At 50.1% G+C, this 15,698-nt stretch overlaps 1 protein-coding gene across 2 annotated transcripts in view; it reads right to left on the minus strand.

Annotated features, from left to right (window-relative positions):
- Positions 1–594: 594 nt before the first annotated feature.
- Positions 595–15,698, minus strand: part of Actr3b (actin related protein 3B) — a 90,174-nt gene continuing 75,070 nt past the window's right edge. For both annotated transcript variants that reach the window (XM_075955483.1, XM_075955482.1), the window contains 3 exons: positions 3,170–3,295; positions 2,498–2,581; positions 595–1,447 (listed from right to left, as the gene is read on the minus strand). In XM_075955483.1, the coding sequence (XP_075811598.1) occupies positions 1,352–1,447; positions 2,498–2,581; positions 3,170–3,295 (306 nt within the window). In that variant the 3' untranslated portion in view covers positions 595–1,351. The remainder of the gene's footprint in view (positions 1,448–2,497; positions 2,582–3,169; positions 3,296–15,698) is intronic.

Here is a 15,698-nt window from a genome sequence, read left to right on the forward strand (position 1 = left end):
CCACCCACCCAAAACACATCAAGCAGGTTATCCAGCCACTCTGGGGTTAGTGTCATCACTTTTAAGACATTCTACACACACACATACATACACATACATATACATACATACATACATACATACATACACACATACACACATACACACATACACATACATATTCATACATACATACATACATACACACATACACACATACATACACACATACATACATACACACATACATACATACACACATACACACACACATACACACACATACACACACATACATACACATACATATACATACACACACATACATATACATACACACACATACATATACATACACACATACATACACACACATACATACACATACATATACACACATACATACACACATACACACATACACACATACATACATACACACATACATACATACACACATACATACATACACACATACATACATACACACATACATACACATACATACATACATACATACACACATGTATCGATCCTCAAATCCTCTGCAGACCTGTAACAGAGCCCAAGGATCTGTGAATGGACTGGGAAGCCGGAAGACACCACAAGGAGCAGTTATAAAGATTCTAGCAGCTTTTATTACAACAGTGCAGCTAGCATTTCATCCAACATCAGCAACATTGGCCCGTCTGTCATCTTCTATAAAACAGCCCAGGAAGCTCAGGCACATCTGGAGCAACGCTCACCCAACACTGGTTAGTGTCCAGACTTCACATCACCCCCGATAACATGAGATCGTTTCCCAGCAGGCCTGTGGCATAAAGCCTGCTGCTTTGTTTGCCTCTACACACATCAGAACATGCCTCACAGTTAAACACTTTATTACAGAACTCCGTGACATCCAGACTTACTCATGCTTGGTGTCAGTCGGTTATACCAAATACCATAAAATACAAAATGATAGGAAATATAAACATGTATTTCAAGTTTATAACATTTTATTTACAAAAATAGGCTGAGAAGGCCAGGGGTCCACCCCACATTCTTTCCTGGAGAAACCGCTTTGCATCACGGTTCCTTTAGTAGTTTCTAAGGTTGCGAGGAACTTCTTCAGAGCTGTACTTTTCAACTAGAAGCTCAGATGGAAAGGAGAGAAAGTGGGAGGGGAAGGGGGAAGGGGGGAGGGCAGTGGGAGAGGGCCACGAACAGTAACTGGATAGATGGCTTGACGGGAAGGACTGCAGCCAGCCCCACGCACTGGTGGTGATAGCACCCTGCTTGCTCTGCTATCTACAGGAGCCCGGCTGCTCTGGGTTCTGAAGGACACTTATTCCCAACACGACACTGTCAGACGATAGCGCCCAGGCAGACACTAGGACATGACTCCAAAGACGGGGTTGTGGCGGCAGATGCTGGGGCCGTACTCCTCATAATCCTTCTTGGTGTGACAGACCTGGAAGAACTCCGGCTGCAGGAGGAGCAGCGGGAGGGAGAGGATGAGCAGAAGAGGAAGCCAGTGAGCAAAGGAGAGGGGCTGGAGATGTGGCTCAGTGGTTAAGAGCACTGACTGCTCTTCCAGAGGACCCAGGTTCAATTCCCAGCACCCACATGGCAGCTCACAACTGTCTGAAGATCCAGTTGCAGGGATCTGACACATTCACACCAATGCACATAAAATAAAAAAAAAGTTAAATAAACCATAAAAATATTTAAAAAAAAAAAAAAAGGAGAGGGGCTGTCCTCATCCAGCAGTCCCTCTGCCAACCACTGGGTGACACTCAGGCAGAAGTTTGTTTCACTTTTAAAAATTCCCTCAGCAGTCCCCAGCACTGGAAAACACCAAATTTACTCAGTTTCCACTTATTGGGATCAATTATTTGGTAACCTGAACTAAAAATAGCTGCTAACAAACTCAAGGGGGAAATATTAATACATTAAAATAATCACTTGGAAAGGACCCAAGAAGGTGCTGGGGAGAGGGCTCAGATGTATACGCTTGTCATATAAACATGAGAACCTGAGCCCATCCATGCGCCCTAGAGAAAGCCAGGCATGGCAATGTACACCTTCAATCCTCCTGCTGGGGAGACAGACGGGTGGAGCCCTTGAGATCCCTGCCAGCCTAGGCTAATTGGTGAGCCAGGTCCTGGAGAGAAAGCTGACTCAAAGAGAAAAGGTGATTGACGAGGATCCAATATTAACCTCTGGCCTCCTCACACAATTTGCACACTCCTGCACACATGTGCACACATGTGCGCGCACACAGGAGTAAGCCAGGGTGCTCTAGATTACTTTTAGATTCATGCACACACGTTTATCTGCAACCCACAATTAGCAGGGTGTGTGGGAATGAGATATACAATTGAACTGATAACTAACATTTTTATATCGAACAGAATTTAGTCTGTTTAAAGCCATGCAAACAGAATACATGGTGTTTAATTCATAGGCAGTATTTATCCAAACCCGACAGAGACGAGCAAATGACAAGGTAACAGTCATATGAAAAGGGACTTACGGTTGAGGCCAGCATGGAGCCTCCAAACCACACGGCATAGCGCTGCATGTGGTGTGTTATCACCTGCACCTCCACAGGCTTAGGCTGCAAAAGAAAAACTGCATTCAGTCTGCACAGTACATCCTATCGGCCCGTGTGTCAGAAGAAAGACTGCGGGCTGCTCCAGTGACGGCCTCAGCCACACTGCAGTGCCAGCCCCAGGAGACTCAGGAGGAAGTGCTGGTGCCTGACCGAGACCCTCTCTTCTGGTACTAAAACAAACAATTAACCTGACTGACGGCTTTAAGCAACCAGATAGCTTATCAAGGTCAATAGCAAAGTGAACCCACACACACTACAACAAAATAAAGACCGCAACAGCTACCCTCACGGCAGAGGGCTCTTTGCTCTCACTTCCCTAGCAACGCCCATCTCAGGGAGATGCCCAGGTGGCACCCCAGTGTCTGAGAGCCGTGATGGGCACAGCCTAGCATGCACGAGTTGTCTCGCCTTAACGGGGACATTCCCTCACCATAAATCCATCTTGCCTCGGTAGCACCCTGGTCGCACAAACACACCCATGCCTGATCTTGCAGAAGAGGGGATGTCTTTGTGACATCCTCCAATGAACACGGCCATCCAACCTAGCTGCCCCCTAGTGTGGAGGACAGCGGGCCCACACACTGCCCCTACCTTTATCCTGCCCCCACTGAGCTCTTCACTCAGCTTCAACCTGGCATCCACCACTCTTTTCAAGTCTCTCTGTAGACGACGTCCAAAGTCTCTAAACATCGTGGAGCCTCCAGAAAGAACGACATTCTGAAAGACAAAAGCAGATGGTGAGCATCCTTGGGTGAGACCAAGCTGCCTGTGACTGTCCAGTAACTGCTCCCCAGCAGGCCTGCTTGTGTGACTAAGGCTGATGCAGATGTAAGACACTAACCGAAGCACCAGCTCTCCCTTCTCCCAGTCTCGCGGGGCTATCAGTAGCAGCACACCCCTCCCCACGTCTCTGAAGTCTGCAAAGAGTCCACAAGAATTCCTGGCAAGGAAGTGTCTGCAAAGATGGCTGAGAACAGTAGTGATGTGGAGAAGCTGGGACGCTGCAGCTCCTGAGGCGAGTTACCTATCCCAGGCCAGCGTGAGCCCTCTGCAGAGCCATTCCTTGCCCACCTCTGTGCCAAAACTAAGATCCTGTGACTAATGGCTAAAAGCCCTTGTAATCTATTAACTTAGAAGATGCCTAGCTTCCACCAAAGCAGAGCCAGCCATCAGACAGCATCTGGGGCTACAGAACAGCTCCCCATCCCCTGCAGCCGCCTCTCTGATGTGCCCACCACTGCACTTTAAACTTGCCTTGACTGACGGCTTCCTTTGTTCTGTGAAACCATCAAGCTTTATGAAACCGCTTTCATGTTGGAACATGGAATCTGGGGTAACCTACATCTGCACTTCTGGGACATGGTCACTCAAATTGGGCTCCAGTTTTCTGTTTCCTTTAAGATGAGAGCCGTATTTTTTTTTTCATTTTGAAGGGGTATCAGAGACAGCCTGGCTGCAGAATCTTTCTGAGACATCTTCCTCCTTCCTCAGAGACCTATAAAGAGGGCCTCCACTCCTGCCTCATGAGTCGATTCTCCTCAGAGCTCTACCATGCCATCTGGGACCTGACTCCTCAGAGTCCCCAACATGTCTGACTGTCTACTGTGTCCCCCTTGACTCCCTCACGTGAGACCTTTCACTAGCCAAGAGCCTTAGGTTGTATGCTGTCCTCATGAGCAGGCCACCAATGCCTCCCTCAGCACTTTCCTCCACTGTAAACAGCCAGAAGCACACAGCTACTCAAGCCTGCGGCTGCCCCACCCCGCTCACCCCCGACCCCGGCAGAACCCTCACAAGAGCCAAGAAACCAGGAAAGCTGTGCTAACCAACATTGGCTCTTGACAAATCACTAACATTGATCTTCAACTGTTTTGCCTTAATAATCAACCCCAACTGGGCCTTCTGTTCATACTGGAACCCCTTCAGAAGAGCGGTGTGGGAAGAAAGCATATCAAATCACCTGGGGAACATTTTCAAATGAGTCCCCCCTCCCCTGCCCACAGCTCACGAGAACTCCAGCTCTGTCACATGACTGCATCAGATGTTTGATGAGTGAGGAAGGGCAAGAATCATTAAACCGTCTGGCTGTTACAATGAAAGATAACAGTTCTATTCTCTCAGGCTACAGAATATTATTTAGGACAATGAAAGCGAAATTGCCCTCATTTAACTTTGTGACAGAAAATATCATTTGAGAAAACTATAAAGAAAATAAAAATCATCTTTCAAGGAGCCCTAAGTCCCCAACCTTGCCTCTGGGATGCCTTGTGCGGCTGCATTTCCTCAGCCAGAAACCCCTCCCAAGTTTATGAGGAAGAGATGTCGTACAGGCCTAGGCCAGAGAGCCCAGGTTATGGCGGGTCTGCTCTGCTCACTGCTCTCCCATACCAGTGAGGGTCTCCCACACCAGCTGAGGCCACAGTGGCTGAGGCAGGATTTGCAGAGCAGGTAGTAGAGACAGAGGCAGAAGAGCAGAGTCCTGCGAAGCCACCTCAGATCCGGTCTTCTGCCTTGCGACCTATTCCAGTTCCAACCTGAGTATTTGTAGAAAATTTCCCTCTAATAACCTGTCCATAGCCTTGGGAAAGCCTACAGGAAGCCCTCACTGTTCCAAGAGCTTAGCTGAGGACCGTCAGGGACAACACATGACAGGCCATGACAAGAGTTGAGCTACAAGGCCATGCATGAGAAAGCACAGTTGAGCGGCCACTGCAGTCTCCAGCCAGATGTCTCTGGGAGGGTCCTGGAGGGTGCTTGCAGGTCAGATGTGGAACACTTCTGGGTAGAACTTTCCAGAGCTCTCCAGTAGAAAGAGGTCCTCCAAGGCCATACCCTGACCATCCCTGGAGCTCTCCCCAGTTCTCCCTTCAACAGAGAACTACATTAAACAAGAGGTCCCTTTCTCATGGAGCCCACCTAGTAACAGGGGTGTTGGGCAAAGCAAACCACAAGTGTGCCATCTGGTCCTTGCTTGGGCTTGGTGGAAAGGTACCTGATAGTGGGAGCTCTGAGAGATTGGAGAGTAGGAGAAAGAAGGCAGCTGTTGACGCCTTTCTTAGACAGGGATTCTAGAGCCCTCAGCACCCAGACTCCTGCCCTACTGAGACAGGGATTCCAGAGTCCTCAGTGCCCGGACTTCTGCCCTACTGAGACAGGGATTCTAGAGTCCTCAACACCTGGACTCCAGCCCTAAGACAGGGATTCTAGAGTCCTCAGTGCCTGGACAACAGTCCTAAGACAGGGATTCTAGAGCCCTCAGCACCTGGACTCCAGCTCTTCTGAGACAGGTACTCTAGAGCCCTCAGCACCCGGACTCCATCCCTAAGACAGGGATTCTAGAGCCCTCAGCACCCGGACTCCATCCCTAAGACAGGGATTCTAGAGCCCTCAGCACCCGGACTCCATCCCTAAGACAGGGATTCTAGAGCCCTCAGTGCTTGGACAACAGTCCTAAGACAGGGATTCTAGAGTCCTCAGCACCCGGACTCCATCCCTAAGACAGGGATTCTAGAGCCCTCAGCACCCGGACTCCATCCCTAAGACAGGGATTCTAGAGCCCTCAGTGCCTGGACAACAGTCCTAAGACAGGGATTCTAGAGTCCTCAGCACCCGGACTCCATCCCTAAGACAGGGATTCTAGAGCCCTCAGCACCCAGACTCCAGCCCTACTAAGACAGGGATTCTAGAGTCCTCAGCACCCAGACTGCAGCCCTACTAAGCACCAGCCTCCTTCTGGGTGACTGGTTACATCTAGATCCCCAGGTCAGTGTCCTGACCATGCTGTTTTCATTTGTTGTCATGTGGAGAAACCTTTGGGACAAGGTGTGACTGTCAGAGACCAGACTCACGGGCACTGCTATGCCAAGCTCAGGGTGGTTTGTCTATGGTATTCATGTCAAGTGTGCCCAGAAGGTTAGACAAGAGGCAGTATTCGAGAATGAGTGTGTTCTGACCCAGCTCCTCTCGGACACAGACCTAACCCCGCATAGCTTTTTACTGTTCAGAAGACTTTAAAAGTGGTACCAGTCCAGGCCATCTGCGCCACAGCACCCACTCCTGACCATGAAAACAGGGAGATGGTGGAGATGAGGGAGATGGTGGAGATGGCGGGAGATGGCGGGAGATGGTGATAGATGGCGGGAGATGATGGAGATGGTGGGAGATGGTGGAGATGGTGGAGATGGCGGGAGATGGCGGGAGATGGTGGAGATGGTGGAGATGGTGGAGATGGTGGAGATGGTGGGGATGGTGGAGATGGTGGAGATGGTGGAGGTGGTGGAGATGGTGGGAGATGGTGGAGATGGTGGGAGATGGTGGAGATGGCAGGAGATGGCGGGAGATGGCGGGAGATGGCGGGAGATGGTGGCGATGGTGGGAGATGGTGGAGATGGCGGGAGATGGTGGAGATGGTGGAGATGGTGGAGATGGGGGAGATGGTGGAGATGGTGGAGATGGCGGGAGATGATGGAGATGATGGAGATGGTGGAGATGGTGGAGATGGTGGAGATGGCGGGAGATGGCGGGAGATGGCGGGAGATGGTGGAGATGGTGGAGATGGCGGGAGATGGTGGAGATGGTGGAGATGGTGGAGATGGTGGAGATGGTGGAGATGGGGGAGATGGGGGAGATGGTGGAGATGGTGGAGATGGCGGGAGATGGCGGGAGATGGTGGAGATGGTGGAGATGGTGGAGATGGCGGGAGATGGCGGGAGATGATGGAGATGATGGAGATGGTGGAGATGGTGGAGATGGTGGAGATGGTGGAGATGATGGAGATGGTGGAGATGGTGGAGATGGTGATAGATGGTGGAGATGGTGGAGATGGTGGAGATGGTGGAGATGGCGGGAGATGGCGGGAGATGGTGGAGATGGTGGAGATGGCAGGAGATGGCAGGAGATGGTGGAGATGGTGGAGATGGTAGAGATGGCGGGAGATGGTGGAGATGGCGGGAGATGGTGGAGATGGTGGAGATGGTGGAGATGGCGGGAGATGGCGGGAGATGGTGGAGATGGTGGAGATGGCGGGAGATGGTGGAGATGGTGGAGATGGCGGGAGATGGTGGAGATGGTGGAGATGGTGGAGATGGTGGAGATGGCGGGAGATGGTGGAGATGGCGGGAGATGGTGGAGATGGTGGAGATGGCGGGAGATGGTGGAGATGGTGGAGATGGTGGAGATGGTGGAGATGGTGGAGATGTTGGAGATGACGGGAGATGGTGGAGATGTTGGAGATGACGGGAGATGGCGGGAGATGGTGGAGATGGTGGAGATGGTGGAGATGGCGGGAGATGGTGGAGATGGTGGAGATGGCGGGAGATGGTGGAGATGGTGGAGATGGTGGAGATGGTGGAGATGGCGGGAGATGGTGGAGATGGCGGGAGATGGTGGAGATGGCGGGAGATGGCGGGAGATGGTGGAGATGGTGGAGATGGTGGAGATGATGGAGATGGTGGAGATGGCGGGAGATGGCGGGAGATGGTGGAGATGGCGGGAGATGGTGGAGATGGTGGAGATGGTGGAGATGGCGGGAGATGGCGGGAGATGGCGGGAGATGGCGGGAGATGGCGGGAGATGGCGGGAGATGGTGGAGATGGTGGAGATTGTGGAGATGGTGGAGATGGCGGGAGATGGTGGAGATGGCAGGAGATGGCGGGAGATGGCGGGAGATGGCGGGAGATGGCGGGAGATGGCGGAGATGGTGGAGATGGCGGGAGATGGCGGGAGATGGTGGGGATGGTGGAGATGGTGGAGATGGTGGGGATGGTGGAGATGGCGGGAGATGGTGGAGATGGGGGAGATGGTGGAGATGATGGAGATGGTGGAGATGGTGGAGATGGCTGAAGACGATGGGAGACAGTGCATCTCAAAAAACTTCCAACAGGAGCCAGACCTCAGGGTGTGTCCCTCTGAAGAACCTGACAGAAAACGAGTGTCCTTATTAGACAATCAGCGCATCTCATGGCTGTAACAATCCTCCGAAAAGACATTTTCCTATACCCAGCCACCCCCACAAACCCATTTAACACTGTCACTGCAGATCTCAATGTACTCAAAGGCCCAGTGAGGTGGGAGGGCATCTCAACCAGCCAGTTCTGCTCTGGTCAGCAAGTCTGAAATTAGAGCCATTCAACTTGAAAGCATCAGAAACAGAGACTCTCACCCTAAAACATCGCTCAGTAGAGAAAAACCGTGACCTGAAAATAGAAAAACACCAAACACCCAACCAGGAAAGTGTCGGTATTGAAACAGGCTTAATTAAAAACAACGTTTTTGCAAAGTTTTGATTTGCTAAGTGTTTACAACACCAAGCTAGGTGAACACACATAATAGAGAATATTATATCCTACCTACTTACACTTCAGGGCAGTAGGAAAAGTTCTGCAATACAGACAATCAGAGACTGCAGAGAGGCTTCTGCTTGCATGGAAGTTTTTGGAATATTTCAAGTCTCCGAACTTGAACATGCATTTTTAAATGAGAATAATGACCTTTGCCCCTACAGCGTCTCAACTTCCTATGATGAAGCAGGTTTTTACACCTGATGCTTTAGCCTCCTGTCTCCCTCTGTTGCGCCCCCTGCTCCAGTGGCTCTGGCTCCATGTACAGTGTGTCCCTTTGCTCCATGTGAGGGTGTCAAGTGATCATGAAACACAATGTCTTGTCTAGATTTTTTTCAAGTGTGATTATGCAATTACCTTTCTGCCAAAAAGTCTCCATTTGAAGTTATCTTTACACACGGAAAGGCCCCTTCTCTCTGCTGGTAGAGAATGCCAGGGCACAACATGAGACACACATATAACCTGTCAGCCTCCTGAAGTTTAAGTCAGAAAGGTTTAAAATAAAATCTGTACCACCAGCAAGTTAGTTCACTTGCTGGTCCCTAATATGGACTGGGGTCATAGCTCTCTGAGGGGGGCTGGCCACATACCAGGAACTAAGTCCCACCTCCTACCTACTTGAAAAAAGTAACACAATATCAAAAATAACCAGACTGCCTGCTCCTGTTCACATCAATGCCTCTCAGGCTTGAGGCACTCCTAATTCAATTTGACGGGTACATGGCGCCACCTATGAGCCATCATGTGTAACTGCAGGTTTAATGTTAGCCGCTCATGCAATCCCAGCTACTACAGCAATTCCAGCTATTCTGGAGGCTGAGGAAAGACGACTGAAAGCAAGATCTGCCTGGGCCAAGAGTAAGTTCAAGGCCACCCTTAGCAGCTTAATGGGACCTGGTCTCAAAAAGGTTAAGGGGCTGAGAAGGTAGCTCAATAGTACAATACTTGCCTAGCATATACAAGGCCCTAGGTTCAACCCCCAACACAGGCGAAAAGGGGAACACTTGCACACACCGCATGTGGGGCTCCATTGGTCCCATTCCCTGCAGTGAAGGAAAAACAAACAGAGAGAGACAGGCTGTGTCTCCTCTCCTGCAGTGTAGACATCACAGCAGCTCCAGGTTCTACTGCAGCTGAAGTGCACAGAGTTTGAGCACACGCCTGAGTGACACACAACTGTGCGACACCCAACCTGTCCCTGTTGAAATCCAAGCAACTGCTCAGGGCTGCTCTAGGGGCTGTCACCACCAGTGACGACTCGTGCAGGAATTGCCCCCATCTCTTAATTTCCTTCAACTGCATTACTTTGGCCTCTGCACAACTCCTCTCCCAAAGCTAGTTCTGTGGGGAAAGTGCCTCCTGGCAGGCCCAGGGACAATTATCAGTCCTGCGTTCTCTCTGAGACTCTCTTGGCTTCTAGGGTGATTAATTTTGTGTGTTGACTGGCTACACGATCACACCTGGTGACTGAACCAAACACGAATTCAGGTGCTGCGTGCAGTAAGTGACATGCTGTGGAAGGTGACAATCAGTCAGCTGAAGGCCAGAAGAGCAGTCTGGGGTGTCCCCAGGATGGGACTCTATCCCAACATGCAGTAGCAGTGCCTGCCTGAGTTTCCAGCCTGCTCTAACAATCCAGGCTCAGCAGCTCCACAGCCCATCCTTACAATACATCTTATAGTGATTTCACTGTGGGGGAGAAGGGAGGAGAGAGTGGAGGGAAGGAAGGAAAGAGAAGAGAAAGAACAGAGACAGGGGGAGGAGGGAGGGAGGGAGGGAGGGAGGGAGGGAGGGAGGGAGGGAGGGGGGAAGGAAGGGAGGGAGGGAGGAAGAGCCCTTGCTTCTGCTTCTCTGCTTAGGCCACTGCATATCCATTCCAAAATCCTCGGCGACCCTTAGGACACAGAACAAACTCAGTCTAAATCCATGCCATCAGGTCTTGCGTGAGAGTCACAGCCAGCACACGGTGGCTCACCCCTCTCCTCCACGTCCCACATGATCTGGCTCTTTGCTCATCTTGGGCTCCTTGCTCACTACCATGTCTACACATCAGGCCCAGGGATGCCAAATCTATTTCCACCCACAACACACTCTACTCCTGGCCCTGCAAACAGATTCTCCTTTTTAAAGATTTATTGTGTTCTTTAGTCATGTGTATTATGTGCACACTCTATGTGTATGTTCATACATATGTGCAGGTGCCTGCAGAGGCCTGCGGAGGGCATTGGAAGCCCTGGAGTTGGGGTGCAAGCTGCTGTGAGCCACTGTGCAGGGTCCTGTGCAAGAGCCATCTCTCTAGACCCAAATGATTGGTTTTGTTTGGCTTTGCTTTTGCTTTTGTTTTTTCAAGACAGGTTCTCTCTAAAGACCTGACTGTCCTGGAACTTGCTCTGAAAACCATAAACCAGGCCTTGAACTCAAAGATTCGTCTGTCTCTGCCTCCCGAGTGCTGGGATTAAAGGCGTGTGCTACCACCACTTGGCCAAATGAATTATTTTTATTTCTCATCCATGCTGCACCCCCTGTTCTGAGGGGGTCACACTGGCCTACAGGACTCCAGCCTGAGCTGTCCCATAGTGCAGCCCTTAGTCCAAAATTGCTAGCTATACCTGTATCAATTAACATTAAACAAAATTTTAATGCTTTCTTGTTGCAACATGTTTGAAGGATGGAGCCGCCACATGTGGCTGGTGGCACTACCTGGATGCCCAGCTGCAGACACATCCACCATGGTGCAAGGAGGGGAATGCTAGCTCCAGGAGCCCCTGGACCATGTCCAACCTGGGCTCCCACAAATCACCATGCTCAATCTACTATATGCAGTTGGATGCCTGGACCCTGAGTGCCGGTACTGGGGCTGGCAAGTGGCCAACAGACGCTCCTCAGTGGGGCATCATGAGACATCTTCATCTTACCACTGCAATAAAAATCCCTCAACTCCGTAAGCCCTGACCAGTTGTTAACATCAGGCTTCCCTTTCCACCAAGACAAAAAGAAATCCTACGGTTTTGGAGTGCAGCAGCAGAAGCATAGTTAAAAGCTGTGGGTCAATAGTACAGAAGTGGGTTTGGAAATTCTGGAACTGTGCAAGCCCGCGACCCTACCCAAATCTAAGCAGCTGCCGTCCTAGCTGCTCACATCTTAGCCTTCAGCCTGGATTTCAGCTGGAAAAGGACAGTGGGTTGGGATGTAGCTCACTTAGTGCAGTGCCCGCCTAGAATGACCCATATCTGATCCCCAGTACTGAAGGACGGGGGAAGAAAAAGGATAAAAACGCCACTGGTAAATATGTTTTCATATTTTCTGTTTCAACTGTTGAAGATATCAGAACCATTCAACATTAACAAATAGTGTACACTGCTCGCTTACTCTGCCCATGCTGTTCTGATTTAAAAGGCTCTAAGATAATAAATAATTACTACAACAGACCTGACTCAAGCCACTAGTTACAAAAAATCAACTGTGAGCATTATCGAGATGCATTCTCATCTTCTTGATGACAGAACAAACAGGGGACTTTCCCAACTTACACTCCAGGGCCAAAGCAGGATGGCAGACATCCTCTTACAGCTACCCCTCCCACCCCTGCTGCACCCCAGGCTTCAGGAAGGATGAATTCCTTATGCACCCCTAGGTCCCCACTCAATGCTCAGGGTCTTATGCCAGGCCAGCCTCTCCCATACCGGTTCCACAGGCCAGGTCTGACAGGCTCAGAAGACACCTCCTCAAAGCCTGTCTCGATCCCTCTAACTAAATGCAATCTGCTCATTCCTCAATTGCCATAACTGCATGATTCACTTTAATGACATTTAGCTTGCAGCGGTTCCCATTCGTTATTTCAGTATTTTGTGGTTTTTTGATCAATTCCTGAAGACAAGAACACCACCACAGACATATTGAATCTCTTCAAATTTAACAATAAGCCTAGTACCAGCAGACACCCAAGACACCTCACAAACCAGTTCCCTGACAGAGCTGTAACTGTAACTGCTCCACCTTCACGCAGAGCAGACAAACTACTAAATACCAGACCATCCAAGAAAGGACCAGCTGCTGACAACAGCTGCCAACTTAGCCAAACCCTAGAAATGCTTTCCATACGCAGGTGCCCCCTCCACTCTAGCCCGGGCCCAGCTGCATGAGGATCTCTGGGGCAGGACGCAGGCTTCTGTTAACACCGAGGTAGACTGTACAAGCGTCCCAACACCTGAACACACGGGAAGCTACGCGAGGTAAGGAGTAAGTTAGTCAGTTAACTTGGCAGGTTTCTGTAGTGGACACATATATCAGATCAGCCTGGCTATATCTTAAACATACACAGATTGTATGTCAATACCACCTCAAGGGAGATGAGCAAATGCTCCACATTTTCAGAGCCATCTTTCATTCTTGCCATTTTTTTTTCTTCTTGTCTGAGAGCCTGGCCAAGCTGTGGGTCTTCCAGCAATCCAAAGTGAGCCACTTCTTCCTCACTAGATCACCAAGATTTTGGCCCTACAGGTCTGGATTACTCAGGGAAGGAGAAGGAGCCACACAAGAGGAAAGAGGAAAGAACCCTCTGGTGCTGAACAGAGTACCACAGAGCTTGCTCCAATCTCCTTCCCGGGAGCTCTCTGTGGTTCCCTTCTTGTGTCCACACCCATTGTCTAGATCAGCGGTGCTCAACCTTCCTGAAGCTGCGACCCTTTAATAAACAGCTAGCTCCTCCTGTTGTGGTGACCCCCAACCATAACTGGGATTCATAACTGTAATTATGCTACTGTTATAAAGCTTAGTGTAAATATCTGTGTTTTCCAGGGGCCTTAGGCAACGCTTGTGAAAGGGTCATTCAACACCCAAAGGAGTCTCTGGCCACAGGCTGAAAACACCTGGCCTAGATAAAGTCCTGAGACTAGAGGGAAGACACCTGGGAGGATGAGGTCAGGATCCCAGCTGCCTCGGTCCTGGGAGAGGGCAGCCCTACCCGTCAGGTAATCCATCATGGCCCAGAAGATGTGTTCTTTTCCTTTTCTAATCTGAGTTTCCCTGGCCCAGACCATGCTCCCTATCATTCTGGTCCACTGATTGCTGCCTCGGTGTGAAGGGGACCTGGGTTATTGGCAAGAATGGGTCCATCATTGGTCCTGGAGAAGGCAAGCACCTGGGGACAAGAATAAAAGAGAGGCATCCCCTAGAGACCCCTGCAGGTGTTTGGCTATGCTGAGAAAGATATCCCGGTGTGGTACAGATTACTCAGTGTGTTTTCTTACATATTTGATTTAGGTGCTCACATACCTACTATCTGTACATTTAGCCACTGAGAAAGAGGTGGAAGGATAATTTTCATGGCAAGCTTCTGTCCACACTCAGGAGAAGGAGCTAGAAAGGGTCCCAGACTGAGCATGCCCACACAAGAGTAAAGCATGACAGTGAAACATCATTGCTCCAAGATGCTGCTTCCAAAGAACGCTTCCTCCATCCCACACAGGGTGGGTCCATTTGGGCAGAGGACTGACCACTTCCAAATACCCAGGGAGCAGAAGTGCTGCCTCCACATCCTGCAGCTCTCACTGGGCAGTGCCAGTCAAAGCCACAAACCCTAGACACGGCCCTGACTGACTGATGAACTAAACACACACCTGCACACACAGCCAGCCGGAGAGAAGTCCCACCTACCTCTCAAAGGCGTAGAGAGTTCTACAATTAGGAACTAGAGACTCAACTGTCTATAGCAAGCTGCCTGCTGTTTTTTGTAAATAACGTTTTATGGAAGCCAGCCTCTTCTAGCGGTGCCCATATTGTCTATAGCAGCATTGGCAGAATGAAGTAAATGCAACAAAGACCATATGGCTTCTGCAAAGCCAAAAGATTTACCATCTGGCCCTTTACAGAAAACGCTGGCCAACTCCTGGTTTGAGATTACCGTAAAGAACCCACTCTAGCGGCTGCACCTGGTGGATTGACGCATAGAAAGTGGGCATTTGTAAATCTCAATAGTAAACTTCAATTTACTCCTCACAACCCTGGCTTTCGAAAGAGTCCCTTTCTTAGTGGTTGTAGTAGAAGCTGTGGTGCCCACCAAATACTTCCAGAGAGAACAAAGTGACCCAAGGGCTGCCTCTCCTGCAGCAGCAACCAAGAGTGTCAGCTTCCTGAAGGAGTCCCAGAGGATGACAAAGCCACTGAGGTTCCACAATGGACACCGCCATGAGAAACAAAAATCTCCACAGCTCAGCCCTGAGGTTCGTTTTCCACGTCAGAATCTGGTCTACGTTAATGTCTCAGGAGACAGAGCAGAGGGCAGCCTCATCTGACTCCTCTTTCTCCTGCAGAGAGTTCAGCTCCATGATAAATGACAGGAAGCGTGCCCAACTTCATTGGGACTTGAATTCTATATCAATCCCAAGGCTACAATAACAACTAGCAACCCCTACCCTGTCTCCCTGCCAGCCACCTGCCCTCCTCCCCACTACTGCTGGGATAACTAGCTCTGATGTCAACACAAGCTAAAGTTATTTGAGAAGAAAGAACCTCAATTGAGAAAATCTGAGGTTGTGCCAGACTGGCCTGGGGTACAGATGCAAGCTGGGTTTGGTGGCTCACACCTGTCATCCAGGAGTTGAGAACTGAGACAGAACGATCCCCATGAATCTGGAGCCTAACTAGGCTACACAATGAGTTCCCGGTCAGCCTGACCTATAGTATGAGACCCTGTCAAAAAACAAAAAAGCAGATGGAATTTTAAGTGGACTGTCCATAGAGCAGTCGGGGGATGGGGGCAGATTCAGTCAGAGCAACGCCTC

This window comes from Microtus pennsylvanicus, chromosome 21 (genome assembly GCF_037038515.1).
Source record: "Microtus pennsylvanicus isolate mMicPen1 chromosome 21, mMicPen1.hap1, whole genome shotgun sequence".
In the NCBI taxonomy this organism is placed as follows: Eukaryota; Metazoa; Chordata; class Mammalia; order Rodentia; family Cricetidae; genus Microtus; species Microtus pennsylvanicus.